Source organism: Chenopodium quinoa, unplaced genomic scaffold (assembly GCF_001683475.1).
Source record: "Chenopodium quinoa cultivar QQ74 unplaced genomic scaffold, ASM168347v1, whole genome shotgun sequence".
NCBI classification, from domain to species: Eukaryota; Viridiplantae; Streptophyta; class Magnoliopsida; order Caryophyllales; family Amaranthaceae; genus Chenopodium; species Chenopodium quinoa.
In genome coordinates, this window is record NW_018744137.1 from 1,502,849 (window position 1) to 1,518,524 (window position 15,676).

The following is a 15,676-nucleotide window of genomic DNA, read 5'->3' on the forward strand; positions in this document are numbered from 1 at the left end:
TGGCTCCGGCGTCCTGGGCAGGCGCCACTAGGGGAATATATATATATTTTTTTTGATTTTTTTTTTGATTTTTTAATTTAATCCCCCTTTTTTTTTTTTTTTTTTTTGTTTTGTTTTTGTTTTTTTTTTTATTTGTTTGTTTTTATTTTTGTTTGTTTTTCTTTTTTTTTATTTTTTTTATTTTTTAATTTAATCCCCTTTTTTTTTTTTTTTGTTTTATTTTGTTTTATTTTGTTTTGTATTTGTTTATTTTTTTTTATTATGGTTTTTTTTGTTTGTTTATTTATGTTTGATAAATTTGAAATGAAATGTGTGTTATTATTTTGTTTTTTAAATGTATTATGCGTTAAATATAAAAATGATATTTAGAAATTTAAAATTTAGAAATTGCGTTTGTGATAATTTTGTGTTAAGTGTATTAATTTAATCTTAATGTAATTATATTTATACGTTATATGTTATTGTTACAGGATTATGGTGGAGACGGAAATGATTACAGTGGGATTTTTGTACATGATGGCCTGTTCGAAGATGCTCAACAAGCGATTGATTGGGCAAAACAGGTTGCAATTAGATCAGGCTTTTGTTTAGTAGTAGCAACTCATAAATCTCAACGGGATGGTAGAATGGATCGCATTTTGAGATGCGACCGTTATCGCAAAAGAGAAGAACGAGATTTCAGTAAAGCGATTCGGTTTGACTCAAAGCGGAAAGGTTGTGGGTGTCAGTTCTGCCCTGGTGTTCGCGCGAGACCGTCACCAGACCGGTAAGGGACGTTGCTATTGGATTCGTAGAGCAAGCGTGGAGGGTTGGGATGCTTTGTACCATGCTCGCGTGCAACAGTGGAACAATTTAATTGCCATGTAGTTTTTGTTGATGTACACCTACCTTTTACTATGAGGCCTTGTATTGTCAATACTATGTCATTTCTATGTGTTCATTTTTAAAAGATAATGTTTCATTTTAAAAACTAACAACAATAATTTCACAATATTACAAACTAAAAAGATAATATTGAATTTTAAAAACTAAGAACAATAATTTCAAATATTACAAACTAAAAAGATAATGTCTAATTTCAAATATTAGTAATCCCTCTGTGACGCCCACTGCCACTGCTCAAGAGTCCGTTCCAGATCGTCAATAACAGCTCTGCCTGATGCACTCGTCATGCAGTCCCTTTCCTCAAAAAGTCGGTGTCCCAACTGCATAATCTTGCCCATCCACTACACAAAATAAAAAACATGAAACGACGTATTATACATATATATATTAAAATAAGAGAACAACAAATAAAAGATGAGATGTACCGCATAAGAGGCAGTGGCAGGTGGCACATCGTCATCATCTGCGTCGTCGATGTCTTTGATCAACCTCGGGTGCGAGTGCCGGATGTACCATTCCATGTAGTGCTGGTCACACATGGCAGTCACCCCACTTGGCGGCCGCTGCAGCTCCGCCGTCCATAGGCGGGCAACCATCGGAAACTGCTCCCACATGGATATCATGTTTGCCGGCCATTGGACGACGTACTCCTTCGACGACGCAGATCGTACCGCCTTACTGGGCCATGCCGGTGGAGGTGGGACAACTTGGACAAATCCAAGCTGGCGAAGACAGCGCTGCGGCATGTACGCCTCTACGATCTCGCGATACTGAATCAGTCCGGTGTAGAGGGTCCTGGGTACCCTATTACTAGGGTTCTGGCCGAAAGGCATCCAGTTCACCTGCAAGACGGCTGCGATCTTAACGCCGCCGTGATCCCACACACCAAGTGCCGATGTGTACAGCGCAGCCCTATCCACCGCCAACAGCTCCGCTAGTAAATCTGCCTGATCCGCATCAGTGACGACAGATGCTCGGTTTCCCTCCACGGGAATCCCAAGGATGGCCTCGACGTCATGCAACATGATCGTCATCTCACCGAACGGAAGGTGGAACGAGTTCGTATCCGGCTGCCATCGCTCAACGAAAGCCGTGATCAGCGTCCAGTCAATCATGTCGTGCATGGTGGCAGGAAGGTGACTCACTCTAGTGCCCCTCAATCGCCCGACCATCTCGCTCTCCTCCGGCCAAGCATCAGCCCAGCTACACAAAAACCTACAAGTCTTTTCCCGGGTTTGGCATTTCAAAATGCCTGTATCCAAAGCCCTCTCCTGGTCCTCCCAAATACGGGTAGCGATGTGTCCTAAAAAGCTAGGAATCACACTCCCGTCTATAGGTCCCCCGGCCACCTCACCCCTCACCATCCAAGAATCATTAACGGCCCTCGACCGTTTTCTGCTACCCGCAGACACAGTGGACGCAGATGATGTGCCAGATCTACTAACAAACCTACCATCTCGACCCTTACGCACATCTACCCTATGCGTCTCATACGTATCATCAAGCCTCTGACTGAATGGACCGTAATCATCATATGGTCCACTCTGATCGTCGACATCCTCATCTGCATCATCCTCGTCCTCGACCTCCTCCTCCTCGACCTCCTCCTCCTCCTCCTCATCATCATCTTGATCGTCCGCAGAACAGTGCACCCGTTCTCTGCGGGCCGAGGCCGAAATACCACGGGATCTAACGTGTCTGGGCCCCGAGCTCTCCATTGAGTAGATCGTACTCCTCACGACGTCAATACTCTTCCCCGCACCAGGTCCAAATTGCGATGCCTAACTCCAAGTAAATAACGAAACATAATAACGAAAACAAATTAAAAAAAGTCGAAAATAAACACAAAAGCAAATAAACAAGTCACGGAAATAAAATTATAAACATAAAAAATATAAATATATACAAGACAATATACATATAAACATAAGAAATATAAACATAAACATATACCAAAAACAAAAAATATAAACTACAAACAAAAAAAAAAACAAACATAAACAAAAACAAAAACAAAAAATATTACCAAAAACAAAAAATATAAATACAAAAAAGGAAGGACGAAAATAAACACAAAAGCAAATAAACAAGTAACGGAAATAAAATTATAAACATAAAAAATAAAAATATAAACAACACAATATAAATAAAAACATAAAAAATATAAATATAAACATAAAAAAATATAAATATGAACAAAACAATATACCAAAAACAAAATATATAACCAAAAACAAAAAATATAAACAACAAACTAAAAAATGAAAAACATAAACAAAAACAAAAAATCAAAAATGCAAAGAAAAAACCAAAAACAAAAAACTCACAAAACTTAAAAAATTTAAAATTGCAAAAACTTAAAAAAAGAAGAACATCAAAATTTTAAAGAAAATTTATAAAAAAAAAAGGGAACTTATAATTTTTTTACATACAAAAATATAATTCAAAAAAAAAAAAATACATAGGAACATAAAATTAAAAATTAAAACCAGAAACAATCTTTTTTTTTAAAAAAAAATAGAACATAAAATTAAAACAAATAAAAAAACAAAATTTAAAAAAAAAAAGATAAAAAAAAAAGGGAACATACAATTTAAAAAAAAGAAAAACAAATTTTAAAAAAAAAAAAATAAATTCGAAAATAAAATTTAAAATTAAAAAAAAACAAAAAAAAAATTTAAAAAAAAATAAGAGAAGGAGGCGCCTAGGCAAGACGCCCGTACGGTGGTGGCGGCGCCTAGCCCAGACGCCACTTCCACGGCTGTGGCGCTTAGCCTATGCGCCGCCGCCGTGGTAGTAGCGTCTGGGCTAGGCGCCGTCACCACCATATGGGCGTCTTGCCTAGGCGCTTCCTCCGTGGTGGTGGCGTCTCGCCTTGGCGCCCCACCGTCGCCGGAGGTTTTTTTTTTTAAAAAAAAATTACAAAAATTTAAAAAATTACCTTCTGGCCGGCAAACCGCCTTCCGCCCACCGCCGGTGCCGCCACTTCCTTGCCGGGCCGCCTCGACATAGCTCTGGAAATAATTTAGAGAGAGAAAGTGGAAGTAGAGAGTAGAGAGAGAAATTGTGTTTTTTAGTTTGAGGGCAAAAGTGTCATTTCACTCTTATTTTGTGGGCTTTATGTAGGAATTTGCGGGCGATGTTTAACAGTTCACTTTTTAAAGCCCATCTCAAAAGAAATATTTTGAAGCGGCAAAAACTAGCATCAAAAAATATTTTCTTTTTTTATGGACAAAATTTCTCAAAACATATTTTTGTTGTGTTAGAAACGTGCCAGAAGCCCAGAATCATTAGGTCACAAATGACATAATCCCCACATTAATGCTATTTCCTTTTCTATATACAGAACTTCTGAGTAGGCACCCCACAGTAATTTTTTTTTGGTAAAACCCCCACATAATAATATTTGAATACAAACACAATATTATTAAGTCAATTTTTATTAAAGTGCTTCATTATAACTAGATATGGATGTAATAAAAGTTTAATCAATAATATTTTAATTATTATTAAGTGTAAGAGTATAACAATCGAATATTAAAAAATTTCATTAAGATAATTTCAACAAATACCACGAGATTATATTATATGTTATGTGTTGTTTAATACAATAACATTTGTCAAACTAAGTTTAGGACTTTAGTAATGAATTGTGCAAAGAGTTGAATGGCACACTAAAAAAATATACTACGGGCCTGTTTCAATTTAATGAAAACAAGTCAACTAAACTGAACTAAATTGAATAGAGCTGAAATTAATTGTTTATGAGAGAAGGAAAAATTAAGAACTAAACTATACTAAACTGAATTTATTAGAGTTGAGTTGAACTAAATTGAATAGAGTCGAAATATACAGTATACACGTAAAACAAAGAACTTCAATAAAAATAGAGGAAGAGATATGTGATACCTGTACCTCTTAAGATCTCTTATAAAGTAATAATAACAATTATAATAATTACAATATTATTATTTTGTCAGATATAATTACAATAATAATAGTCTACTATACACTGCACACAAAAAAATAAAAAGAATGTGGAGCAGTGAGTTGAGTAGGTGTTGTATCACTGCCACCAATCATATAAATACTAACCAATCCACATCACATCTGCAACTCAAACCACCAACGAATCCATCACTCTGCCACCCTTACTGCAACCGCCATCGGAACCGCCGTCGCAGCAGCATTACCATATCCATGGCCATGACAGAATCAAGAAATGATAACAGTAATACGTTCACAGGAAATATAAAGTCAAGGGAAGAGCTTAACAAAGGTATTGCAGACTTGTATGATGAATCTTCTGCTATGTGGGAAGATATCTGGGGTGACCATATGCACCATGGTTATTATGACCCTTCTCAACCCGCCTCGCTTTCGCAACACCGCGCTGCTCAGATCCGAATGATTGAGGAGGCTCTCCGCTTCGCCGGTGTTACAGGTCCATTATATCATATTATACTATCAAATTATCAATATATGTTTCATTTGATTTTTACCTTCTTGTTTCATTTAATTCCGAGTTTTTAGGTTGATTTTTTTGATAAGTGGTGCTACATGTCCATTTTATTTTATTGCAATTAGTATTTTTTTTGGTGTCTCGGTTCACCCTTTAGGGTAATTTGGGATTAACTTTAGGTGATTAGTTTCCAGCCCCTTTTAATTGTTGATGCGGGGGATTGAACATACGGTCTTCACTGCCAAGTTTAGTTTCAATCACCACTGTATCAACAACCAATTGGTTTGCTGTAATTAATATACTTGCATATTATCATTTCCATCAATGTTTGATTTTGATGCGGAAAGAGTTCTAAACAGGATAAGTGACGTAGAAAGGATTTAATCTGGAGTTATTAGGTTGAAATTTTCTTGTATTGGTATTTGCTGATTTACTCTTACTGTAGTTTGGGTTCTGTTTTGTGATAGGGCCATTTTCTTCACATTGTCGCCTGCAGTTTGCAGATGTACTGCTCAAATTACAGTACTATTAAATTTGAATATCTGATTGAATTGATATTTTGATATTTTCTGTTTGTTTACTTTTAAATGACAAATACCGTGACTCTTTTGTGGTATTTAGTGGTCACGTACTTCAACTCTATCCCCAAGGATTTCCGAATATGCTTTTTTTTTTTTTTTTTTTTTTTAATTGGAGCAAATTCTTTTACCAATTTTAGAAATGGTATTGAACGGTAAAGAAAAATTAATGAACAAATGTAAATACTCAGAATTGGAGGAGGCTTTACCAATTATAAACAAAAAAGATGGGATTTTTTATACGAGATTGATGTAAGGTCATTAGTATTACCACTTATCAAACAAGCCGTTACAGTTACTAAAGAAGATACAATCATAAGAATTGTATAGAGACCAAACCAAACCAAACCATTACACGAATGTGTTGTGGGATATAACAAAAAAGAGGGAGGGGTTCATGCCTTTTAGACTCGTGCTAAGAGAAGTGTACAATGTGCTTAAACTTGTAACAATTATGAATTATTATGAAGTGTGTTTGGCAAAATTAGTTGTTGTACTAACTGTAGTTGTATGTGCGAGTAGATATTAGATTAACGCTAGCCTAATATATTTGGGGAAAATACACTCACTCCCTCTTATATACTCCATGGCTTTATGAGAGGATCCTGTTTAGAGTTGTAATTTATTTTTTTTCTCTTTTTTCTGGTTAACTAAATTCTTAAACTTCCAGAAATAACTTTGGTCTGCAGATGATCCAAGCAAACAACCGAAAGCTATAGTTGATGTTGGGTGTGGGATTGGAGGCAGCTCACGATACCTAGCCAAGAAGTTCGGGGCTACAACTCAAGGAATAACCTTGAGTCCAAAACAAGCTGAAAGAGCTCAAGCTCTTGCTGTTTCTGAGGGTTTAGCTGATAAGGTGAGTTATGAGAAATGTGGCATACACATGTAGAATGCTGTATTTGTCTTTTGATTGACCTACACATTCGTGTAATGGTTTGGTTAGGTTCTCTTCAGATCAACTTACAAACAATTCAGCAAATTCAGTTTTCATCAGCTTTGGCTTAGTAATGCATATAAAATAAACACTAGTGAGTTAGCAATAATGAAAGGATAAAGATTAATTCTCGTGAATTTAAAATAACAGGCATCCTTTCAAGTAGCAGATGCTTTGGAGCAGCCATTTGAAGATGGAAAGTTTGATTTGGTTTGGTCAATGGAGAGCGGTGAACATATGCCTGACAAAAAGAAGGTTTGGTTTCTCTATGCTTATTAGACGTGAATTAATTTTGGCACACCCTTAATTGATATTGGCACACCTTTATGGGAAAAGAGCATAAAAAAACTATGCTCTCACATTGGGTGTGCCAAAATCAACTAATGGTGTGCCAAAATCATTTCCTTCACCTATACTGTCTTACTGGTCTGCATATATAACTTGGTTAAGTTCGTGTTTCCTGTTTCTAGAAGACAGTGCTTTAGTGAATACGCTCTCTTAAACATTTTTTTTTTTATTATTCAGTTTGTCACTGAATTGGCTCGAGTTGCTGCCCCCGGTGCTACAATCATAATCGTGACATGGTGTCATAGGGACCTCTCTGCCTCTGAGGAGGCCTTGAAGCCTGATGAAACTGAACTCTTACGGAAAATATGTGATGCTTACTATCTTCCTGCCTGGTGCTCTGCAGCTGATTATGTAGAGTTGCTGCAATCTCTGTCTCTCCAGGTGCACACCTCATTTTTTTCGATATTATCCGTTGTGTGAATCACACTGCTACTGCTATATAAATTGGCAAAGTACATCCTAAACCTGCCCACCCAGGAGGCCTGGAGCGTGGTGTTCATCAAATGCTCCTTTCAAGTTTGGACTGAAACTGAACATATTATATACTTTTGTATGGATTAAAATATGTCAGTCTAGTCAATTAAAAGCTCATGTTCATTCCTGATAGATTACATATGAAGTGTTTATTTGAAGTATCTAGCACATAATGTTCCCAAGGCACGTTATACTGATTGGTACTAGATTGATCTCACAAGTTAATGATACTAAGTTCTGAGTTTGTATTGCAGGACATTAAGGCTGAAGATTGGTCACAGTATGTTGCGCCGTTTTGGCCAGCAGTTATACGATCTGCATTGACATGGAAGGGCATAACTTCGCTATTGCGCAGTGGTATGCTTAGATTAAGAATACTAATGACTCAAAGTTGATACATCTACATCTGCTCTTTCATGAGGTTAATGTTCAGTCTCATTTTGGCTTAAATTATCTGTACAGGATGGAAAACGATAAAAGGGGCATTAGCAATGCCATTGATGGTAGAAGGATACAAGAAGGATCTTATCAAATTTGCGATTATTACATGTCGAAAGCCAGAGTAATTTTATCTGCTAGTTACAGAAGATTGCTTCTTTGATCTATGAAAGCTCAATCCTTTCAGCAATCACCTACAAAAATAGTATCTAAATTTATTCTTCGATTATTTGGGTATTTCTTTGTCTAGGACTCTTGGGATGTTCCATTCCCAAAACAGTTGAAGTAGAACATAGAGAAGGATTGTTATTTTCACTCTTTATCCTCCAAATAAAAGTATGTGAAATTCAATTTCATATTGATGAATGATACCGTATTATTCTCTTGGTTTCTAAAAGTTCGACTCACTGTAGGTTACTAGGAAAATTAGGAAACAGAGTGAGTAGGTGTGCGTAAAAGAGGTTATATGGAAAGAGGTAAAAGGTTAAAAAGGTAAAAGAATAAGATGGAATACAATGCAAGCAGAATCTAAGCCATGCTCAAATATTTCCCAGACAAGCTCAAGACCATGATAGGTCCAACTGATTCAGCTCAATTTATACTAATTGGTGCTTGAGTTTTAACTTTGGATAATAGACATAATGCTGTTGTACATAAAAACTTAAAATGTAGAAAGCACAAAAAATGGAACACAGTTTTTACAGTTATTCGGACCACAGAGTAACTAATAACACAGATATAACCTAAAGGCAAAAAAAAGTTAAATTTTCGTATCGATCTCATATGCCTCATCCATGTTCTCCCTCAATTTGGAGGTTCAATAAATTTCAGCAGATCATGAAGAATTTCACATGCAAGATATCTTGCTCATTTAATTTAAGAATCTAAAAGCTGGAAGGAAAGGGGTTTCCCCATTCCCAACCCTCCCTTCAACTCAACCATTCAATTCCTAGGGACTGATTTTATACATGGGTATGTCAGAACACAAGGTAACTCAAAACCAATTAATTAAACATCTAGGCTGTTGTTACACTAGTCCCTATCCTGTAGTGACTCAGCTAGACGGAAACTCAGAATTCCAAACGATGCTCAAGTAACAGCCTGCATAACAGAATTTGGAGCTAATGCTTGTAATCCAAGAGAGCTTATGCTAAAGACAGGGTATATATATTTCAGCTCCCAGAATCACCAGAACCAACAAGCTTATATATTATCTAGAATTTAGATCAAACTCCCCACTTTCACGCCACTCTTCTTGCATTCCTGTGTCTCCATTTTCTGCCTCTTCATCGTTCAAAAAATCATCAGAAGGTTCTCTCTCCCCCCTCTGTGCATTATTGCCCCACCCGTTGATCATCTCATCAGGGATAACCCCTTGCTCTTGATCATTTAGTTCATGATTCATAGATGCATCATTTCCTTGTGATCCAAGAGCATTAACTCTGATTGGAGCTCGAGCCATCAATTCAGCATGTGCCTGTGATTCAGCTCGAGCTTGCTCAGCTTGCATGGCTGCCATCCGCATCTTAGCTTCCTGAACCTCCCGACCAGCTCTTGACTCCATTTCTGCTCGTACTTCCATAAAAGCGCGTTTCTCTTCTTGTAACAGAGCCTGCTCAATCATCAATCTCTCCTCAGAGCGAAATTCCCCCAAGGCCCGCTTTCGAGTTATAATATTAAAGGCCAGTGCCTGTTTCTCAAAAGTTGATGTGAACTCAGCTACTTTAGCAGCAATATTGTGGTCCCACTGTTGGGAGCGCGAGAGTATTTGCCCAGTAGTATCAGAATCAAGAATCCTATCATCTTCTTCTGCTTCATAATCTGCCACAACATGGTATGGTAGCAGCCTGTATTATCAAAATTTGAGCAGAGCGTTTAGATAGTTGTAGGACTTCACACAGAACTTGAGCAAATTGAGAGAAAAGGATGCATGTGAAGTCAGTAAAAGACCACGTCAAAATAGAGCATAGAGCTGAATTCCTTTTCATGTTATTATTTATCCGCACACCAATAAAAAGATGCAACATTCTCACATCCGAAACCATACATTATCAATAGAAATTAGATTGGCTTTAAAAAAAAATAATAAAAAAAAAAGAACAGAGATAACATTATCGTTTTGGAAATCATAACTAGCAATGTAATACTTCACCGCCTGAAATGACTGATAATTATGATGCTAAACTCATACCTTATATTTCTAGATTTATTTTACAGGTATATCGACTCCAAGCCAATAAAATTATTAAACTGTAATAAGTTAATAACCATGCTGGGTACAAGTAGTGGGCCTAGTGGCTAGTACCCTGGGTGTTGACTCATAACCTACGGTCAGTAGTGATAGTCACCAAGAGAAAATATTGTAGCGAATTTAATTCAGAAGCACAAAAGGTATTCCCCATGTCCAGTTTGGATCCCCCTCAAAATACATTTGATACCACTCCACAATTAATGAGCTCTAGGCAAATCATGTAACAGAGGACGTGATGCAATTCTGGAAGTCAATTTTCCAAGAGAAGATGAACTCTGACAGAATTATCAAGACATAATCACAGCTACATGTGTATCAACTTCAAGATAAGACAATAAGCTCACAAAAAAATTCCACCACTTCATTCCACTAATCTAATACCAGATACAAATATTAGCTGTGACAAAAGCCAATCAAAGCCAATATAATATCATATCAACAGACAAGAATCAATAGTGGATCTTGACCAGGTAGGGTTCTAACATTTCAGGGACATTAAATACATTCCACAATAAATATGCTATCTAAAATAAGAGGATATGGCGCTTTTGGTTTCACAAATCAGCTTTGACATCATACAGACACATGCTGGAATCATTCAAAAAAAAAATATAAGGGAACCAGTTTAAATCATCAGAAAATGTAATATTCTTGTGCCAAAACTACTTAAAGCTAGCAAAAAACCCTCCATATCCAAGCTTACTACTGGAACAATTGCCTATTTTCGCCCTCTCAAATTTGCATAAATACTGTAAACACTTGACAAATGCAAATTAAACACTGAAAAAACCATCAAATATCTGTTTCCAAGTGCAACAAGACAATTGAAGCTCCAATCTCATATAAGGCTAAGAATAGATGCCATCAAGACACTTAAGGATAAAAGAGAATTTTCTCTTCACAAAAGCTAAAATGACTAGCAAAATTAAAATGCCTTACTGAGCACTTTTCTTTAAATGCTGCCCATGCACCTACTGGAGAGGAGAAAAGGGAATAAAAAGGAGTACAGGAGACTCTATCTTCAAATGACATTAGCTAAGAAATCAAAATGTAAATCTCCTTCGAGAATAAACACAAAAGAACTTCCAAATCATCTAGTCTAAAAATCTCGTCACTCCCCTCACTACCGAACTACAAAAAAAAAAAAAGCTCAATCAGCAATTAGCTTCTATAACTTTGATACTCAAATCTTTTTTCAAGTAATTTTAATACAAAGCATATAAAAAGAAAAGTTCTGATGTCTTTGAGTACCATTTTAAGCTATCACCTCATCAAAAACATCCTTAAGACGCAATTGAGATCTAGTCTCAGAACTGACCCTTCAAGGGTAGATCACCAGTCACTACACCATATGCCATTCTAAAACACTAATATTGAAACCAACTAAAGACTTGAATGCAGCTTTCCAAGAATACTCCATAGAGTGAAGATCCCTTCTAAATGCAACCTAAAAACCGCAAGAATCATCCCTCCATAGAGTCGGCTCATAGAAACCTCTAAACAAGGGAAATATGCAAGAATAACTTACATGGTAGGAAACTCCCCTATAAGGCTATAAGCTTCAAAGAGTCAGAATCCCAAGGGACAAACTACCCCACCCATCTTACCATGAAACAAACGTTGAGCACACAAACTCATTGTTGCAATCCTACTAATTCCAAATTCCCTTTCTTCACATGGAAATAAAGCTTTCTCATTTCAAGAGGTAATTCCCACTGATCATCAACATGGTACTTCTTAAGCATCATTATCTCAACATTGTGCATTGAATTCCTCTCCTTGTTACTTCCATGGACACCAAAAACCTAAAATCAACCCTCACAGATTTCAATGAACCATTTTATCCTCTTACAAAAGAGTTCAGTGTGGTATAGAGGATATCTTTCTTCCAGGATTTAAGCTCAAGCTGGAGGTGGGAAGTTGTTCAACATATGCATCCTTAAGCTTATGAGAGCCATATTCTCTGTAGTAGCTAATTCCAAGGCGTGACAATCACCAGATCGAGACTTTCTCGTACCCAAAAATCAGACCTCATTTAACTCCCTATCAACTGCTCATCCTAGGCAAACCCAAACTACCTCATTTCAAAGAATACACTGTACCACCCCAAAAATGGAAGAAAAGTGCCTAGAAATGACTAGCCTGAAAGATCTATGCCTGAAAACTAACACAAACACCAATCTACTGACAAAGACCTCCAAACAAAAGCAAGGTTCCAGCCTTCCAGGCTTCCAGTACATTACATAACAAAGCCACAAATAAACTCTTCATATTAGGTTCCTTAAATTTCATCTTATACTTGTTGGAAATTTCCAAAGTCCCCCTCACTTGCACACAAAAACAAAATAAAATGAAAAATAAGTCCAAATGTGGAAGGCTACCTAAGTATCCTTGGTAATTACACTCTAGTCAAGTTTCTTCCTCAAGTATTTTACTAATTTCTATTTTCACTATCGTAATACTACATCTTCGGAATAAATCACACAACTTCCACCTTTTTACACGCATTCAAAATCAAATGTCATTAGGACCAAACTAGAATACTTAACAGATAAGTTCTTCACGATGTCAAATTGAGAATTGGGTAATTTAAGGACATAATTGTTTCCAATAACCAAATTCTTCAGCTTCTAGTTCTTAAATTAATCAACTTTATCAAGGAAACTAACAAACCCAATTTCTATTATCAATTTAATACTACATCTTGGAATGAATCACGCAACTTTCACCTTTATACACGCATTCAAACCCGATGTCATTAGGACCAAACTAGAATACTTATCAGAAAAGTTCTTCACATTGCCAAATTGAGAATAAGCCAAACTAAATGAAAGCATAATTGTTTACAATAACCAAATTCTTCAGCTTCCTGTTCCTAAATTAATCAACTTTATCAAGGAAGTTAACAAACAACTTAAAATTAACATAACAATACTCAAGAAAACATCAAAACTGAAAAATCAGTAAAATGTTGAGAAAGAGTGGAAAAACCTTTCACAAGCATCTTCAAGCGACGCGAAAGGCCGCTTGAAATCGGGATGACAAACGCGCCAAGCATCCTGATACGCCATCTGAAGCTCAGCTTGATTCCCAGCAAGAGGAGGAACAGATTGCTGCTGTTGCGACTGAGGTGAAACCCTATTCATCTTCTGCTGCAAATGCTGTTGCTGAGATTGGGGACTAGAGCTAGGGTTTCCCTGCTGATGAATAGGATGCATAGAATTCGAATTAGGGTTAGGGTTTTGATTTTGATTTTGCGATTGCGATTGATTTAGACCTAATGGACGATTCCCTCCAAGAGGCCTCAAATGCGCATCGATGTTCGACGGAAAACGTGCCATGGCAGCTTGTTGTTGATGCCGTTGTTGTTGTTGTTGCTGGTGTTGTTGCTGTTGTTGTTGTTGCTGGTGTTGTTGCTGTTGTTGTTGTTGTTGATGTTGAGGGTGTTGATTTTGTTGCTGGTGTTGTTGCTGCTGTTGTTGATGTTGCTGTTGCTGGAAATGCTGAAGAAGGTAGAGTTGTTGCTGCTGTTGTTGCTGTAACATTATTTGTTGTTGTTGGCGCTGCGCCAACGCTTTCGCTTCGTCCATGATTTTCTCTTTCTCTCTCTCTCTCTTACGACTGAGTCTGAAAGTATGGCGAGAAAATTGGGGGAAGTTGGGATCTAGCTACTACTACCATGGGAGTGAGAGGATTTGCAGGAAATTACCAAGTAAGACTTTTGTTGGAGAAGAAACGACTTTCTTTTCTTCTTTTTCCTTACTACTCTAGTAAATCCAACAATTGAAATCCTCCTATTCAAAAATTGTTTATAGTCGGAGTCTAGTAGGAACACAAAATTTTATATGTAACTAGTCACACTACGTGGTCGAAGTTACTTAGATTGAGTAACGCTAACCCCTGATCGATCGAGTGACCCATAATTTGCTAATTAACCTATGATCGAATGAGTAATTCCTTACTAAGTAACCCCTCACCAAGTAACTCATGATCGACCGAGTAACCCCTGCATAAGTAATTCCGGTCACACGGTGTGACCAGCCACATATGAAATACGCTGGACTGAGAAATGGTTTTAAAATTGTTTTGTCACGGTTTGAGTGTTTTGATTGTGGATCATAAGATTAGCTTCCGTCTATTTGATAAACAAGGATGCAAGTCGGGTATGGAAAGGTGTCGAGCTTGTGAGAATGTAACGATAAGAGCGAATGCTGAGTTCAAGATTGGGTGATCTTACTAGTTGATTATTAGAGTGGCATGATTAGGGTGGCAAAAAGGTTTGATCGGGGATGGTGAGAGTTGTGATGGTCGAGAAAGTTAAGGTGGGCACAACACAAGCAGGTAATGAGCCTTCAGAGCTCGGCTCGGTCAAAGTTCGATTTGTGGTGACGCGACTCGAGGGCTCATGCTCAAAAAGTTCGTGTATAAGCTTTACTACTGTTTTGCATATAAAAAAATATATATGTATATAAACATAAATGTATTTGTCATAGTTAGTATTTTCATTATCATAATAATAAATCATTACAAAATTAAAAATTTTAATGATGAAAAATAAAGAAGACAAGTAAACTAAGGATAATAATAAATCAATGTTGTTCATAAACAGTTCAAGTTCGGCTCGCTCATGCTTGGTCAAGCTCGGCTTAGTGAAAGATTGACAAAGAAAGTTTCGAGTTCCACAAACCAAGCTAACCATATTTTAGGCTCAGCTCGCCCAATAAGCACTCTTAACTTCCTAGGGTCCTATTTTGATTTACTAACTTAGCTGAACTGAACTGAACTGATTGGAGCTGAACTGCATATTATATGAGAGAAGGAAATTTGGAACTGAACCGAACTGATTGGAGCTGAAGTGAATTAACTGAACTAAAAATAAGCTAAAGAAAATAGGCCCTAAGTCTGACTATGATATTATTATTTTTTTAGATCAGTCGGGAATTTATGGTGCTTTAGAACACATGGTAACACAATATTTGTAAATTTTACAACACAAATATTTATGTAAGACAAACAACTTCGATTAGGATACGGGATATCATTAAAAAAAACAAAAAATAAATCTCTTTTAAATGTACAATATTACAATTTTAATTTGGGTATCCAAATTTGAAATAATTCTATTTACATTACTTGAAAGTTGAAATCAAATGGTAGGGCTAACAAATACGAGTAAACTACATTTTTTTAAAAAATAATTTAACAATTAGGGCCTATTTTGATTTACTGAACTGAGTTAAAATGAATTTAACTTATTGGAACTGAATTGAATTGAATATTTTATGAGAGAAGGAAATTAGGAA

The 15,676-nt window shown here is 36.6% G+C and overlaps 2 protein-coding genes across 2 annotated transcripts; one reads left to right on the forward strand and one right to left on the reverse strand.

Annotated features, from left to right (window-relative positions):
* The first annotated feature begins 4,869 nt into the window (after positions 1-4,869).
* LOC110693052 (probable tocopherol O-methyltransferase, chloroplastic) lies at positions 4,870-8,498 on the forward strand. The gene is made up of 6 exons (XM_021870178.1): positions 4,870-5,329; positions 6,615-6,784; positions 7,013-7,117; positions 7,388-7,591; positions 7,939-8,041; positions 8,147-8,498. Exons 1-6 carry the CDS (start codon positions 4,921-4,923, stop codon positions 8,248-8,250), a joined length of 1,095 nt encoding a protein of 364 aa, XP_021725870.1. The 5' UTR covers positions 4,870-4,920; the 3' UTR covers positions 8,251-8,498.
* A 368-nt stretch (positions 8,499-8,866) lies between these two features.
* Positions 8,867-14,173, reverse strand: LOC110693053 (SWI/SNF chromatin-remodeling complex subunit SNF5-like). Its single transcript, XM_021870179.1, has 2 exons — positions 13,365-14,173; positions 8,867-9,969 (listed from the first exon to the last, which is right to left on the reverse strand). Exons 1-2 carry the CDS (start codon positions 13,961-13,963, stop codon positions 9,333-9,335), a joined length of 1,236 nt encoding a protein of 411 aa, XP_021725871.1. The 5' UTR covers positions 13,964-14,173; the 3' UTR covers positions 8,867-9,332.
* Positions 14,174-15,676: the final 1,503 nt, after the last annotated feature.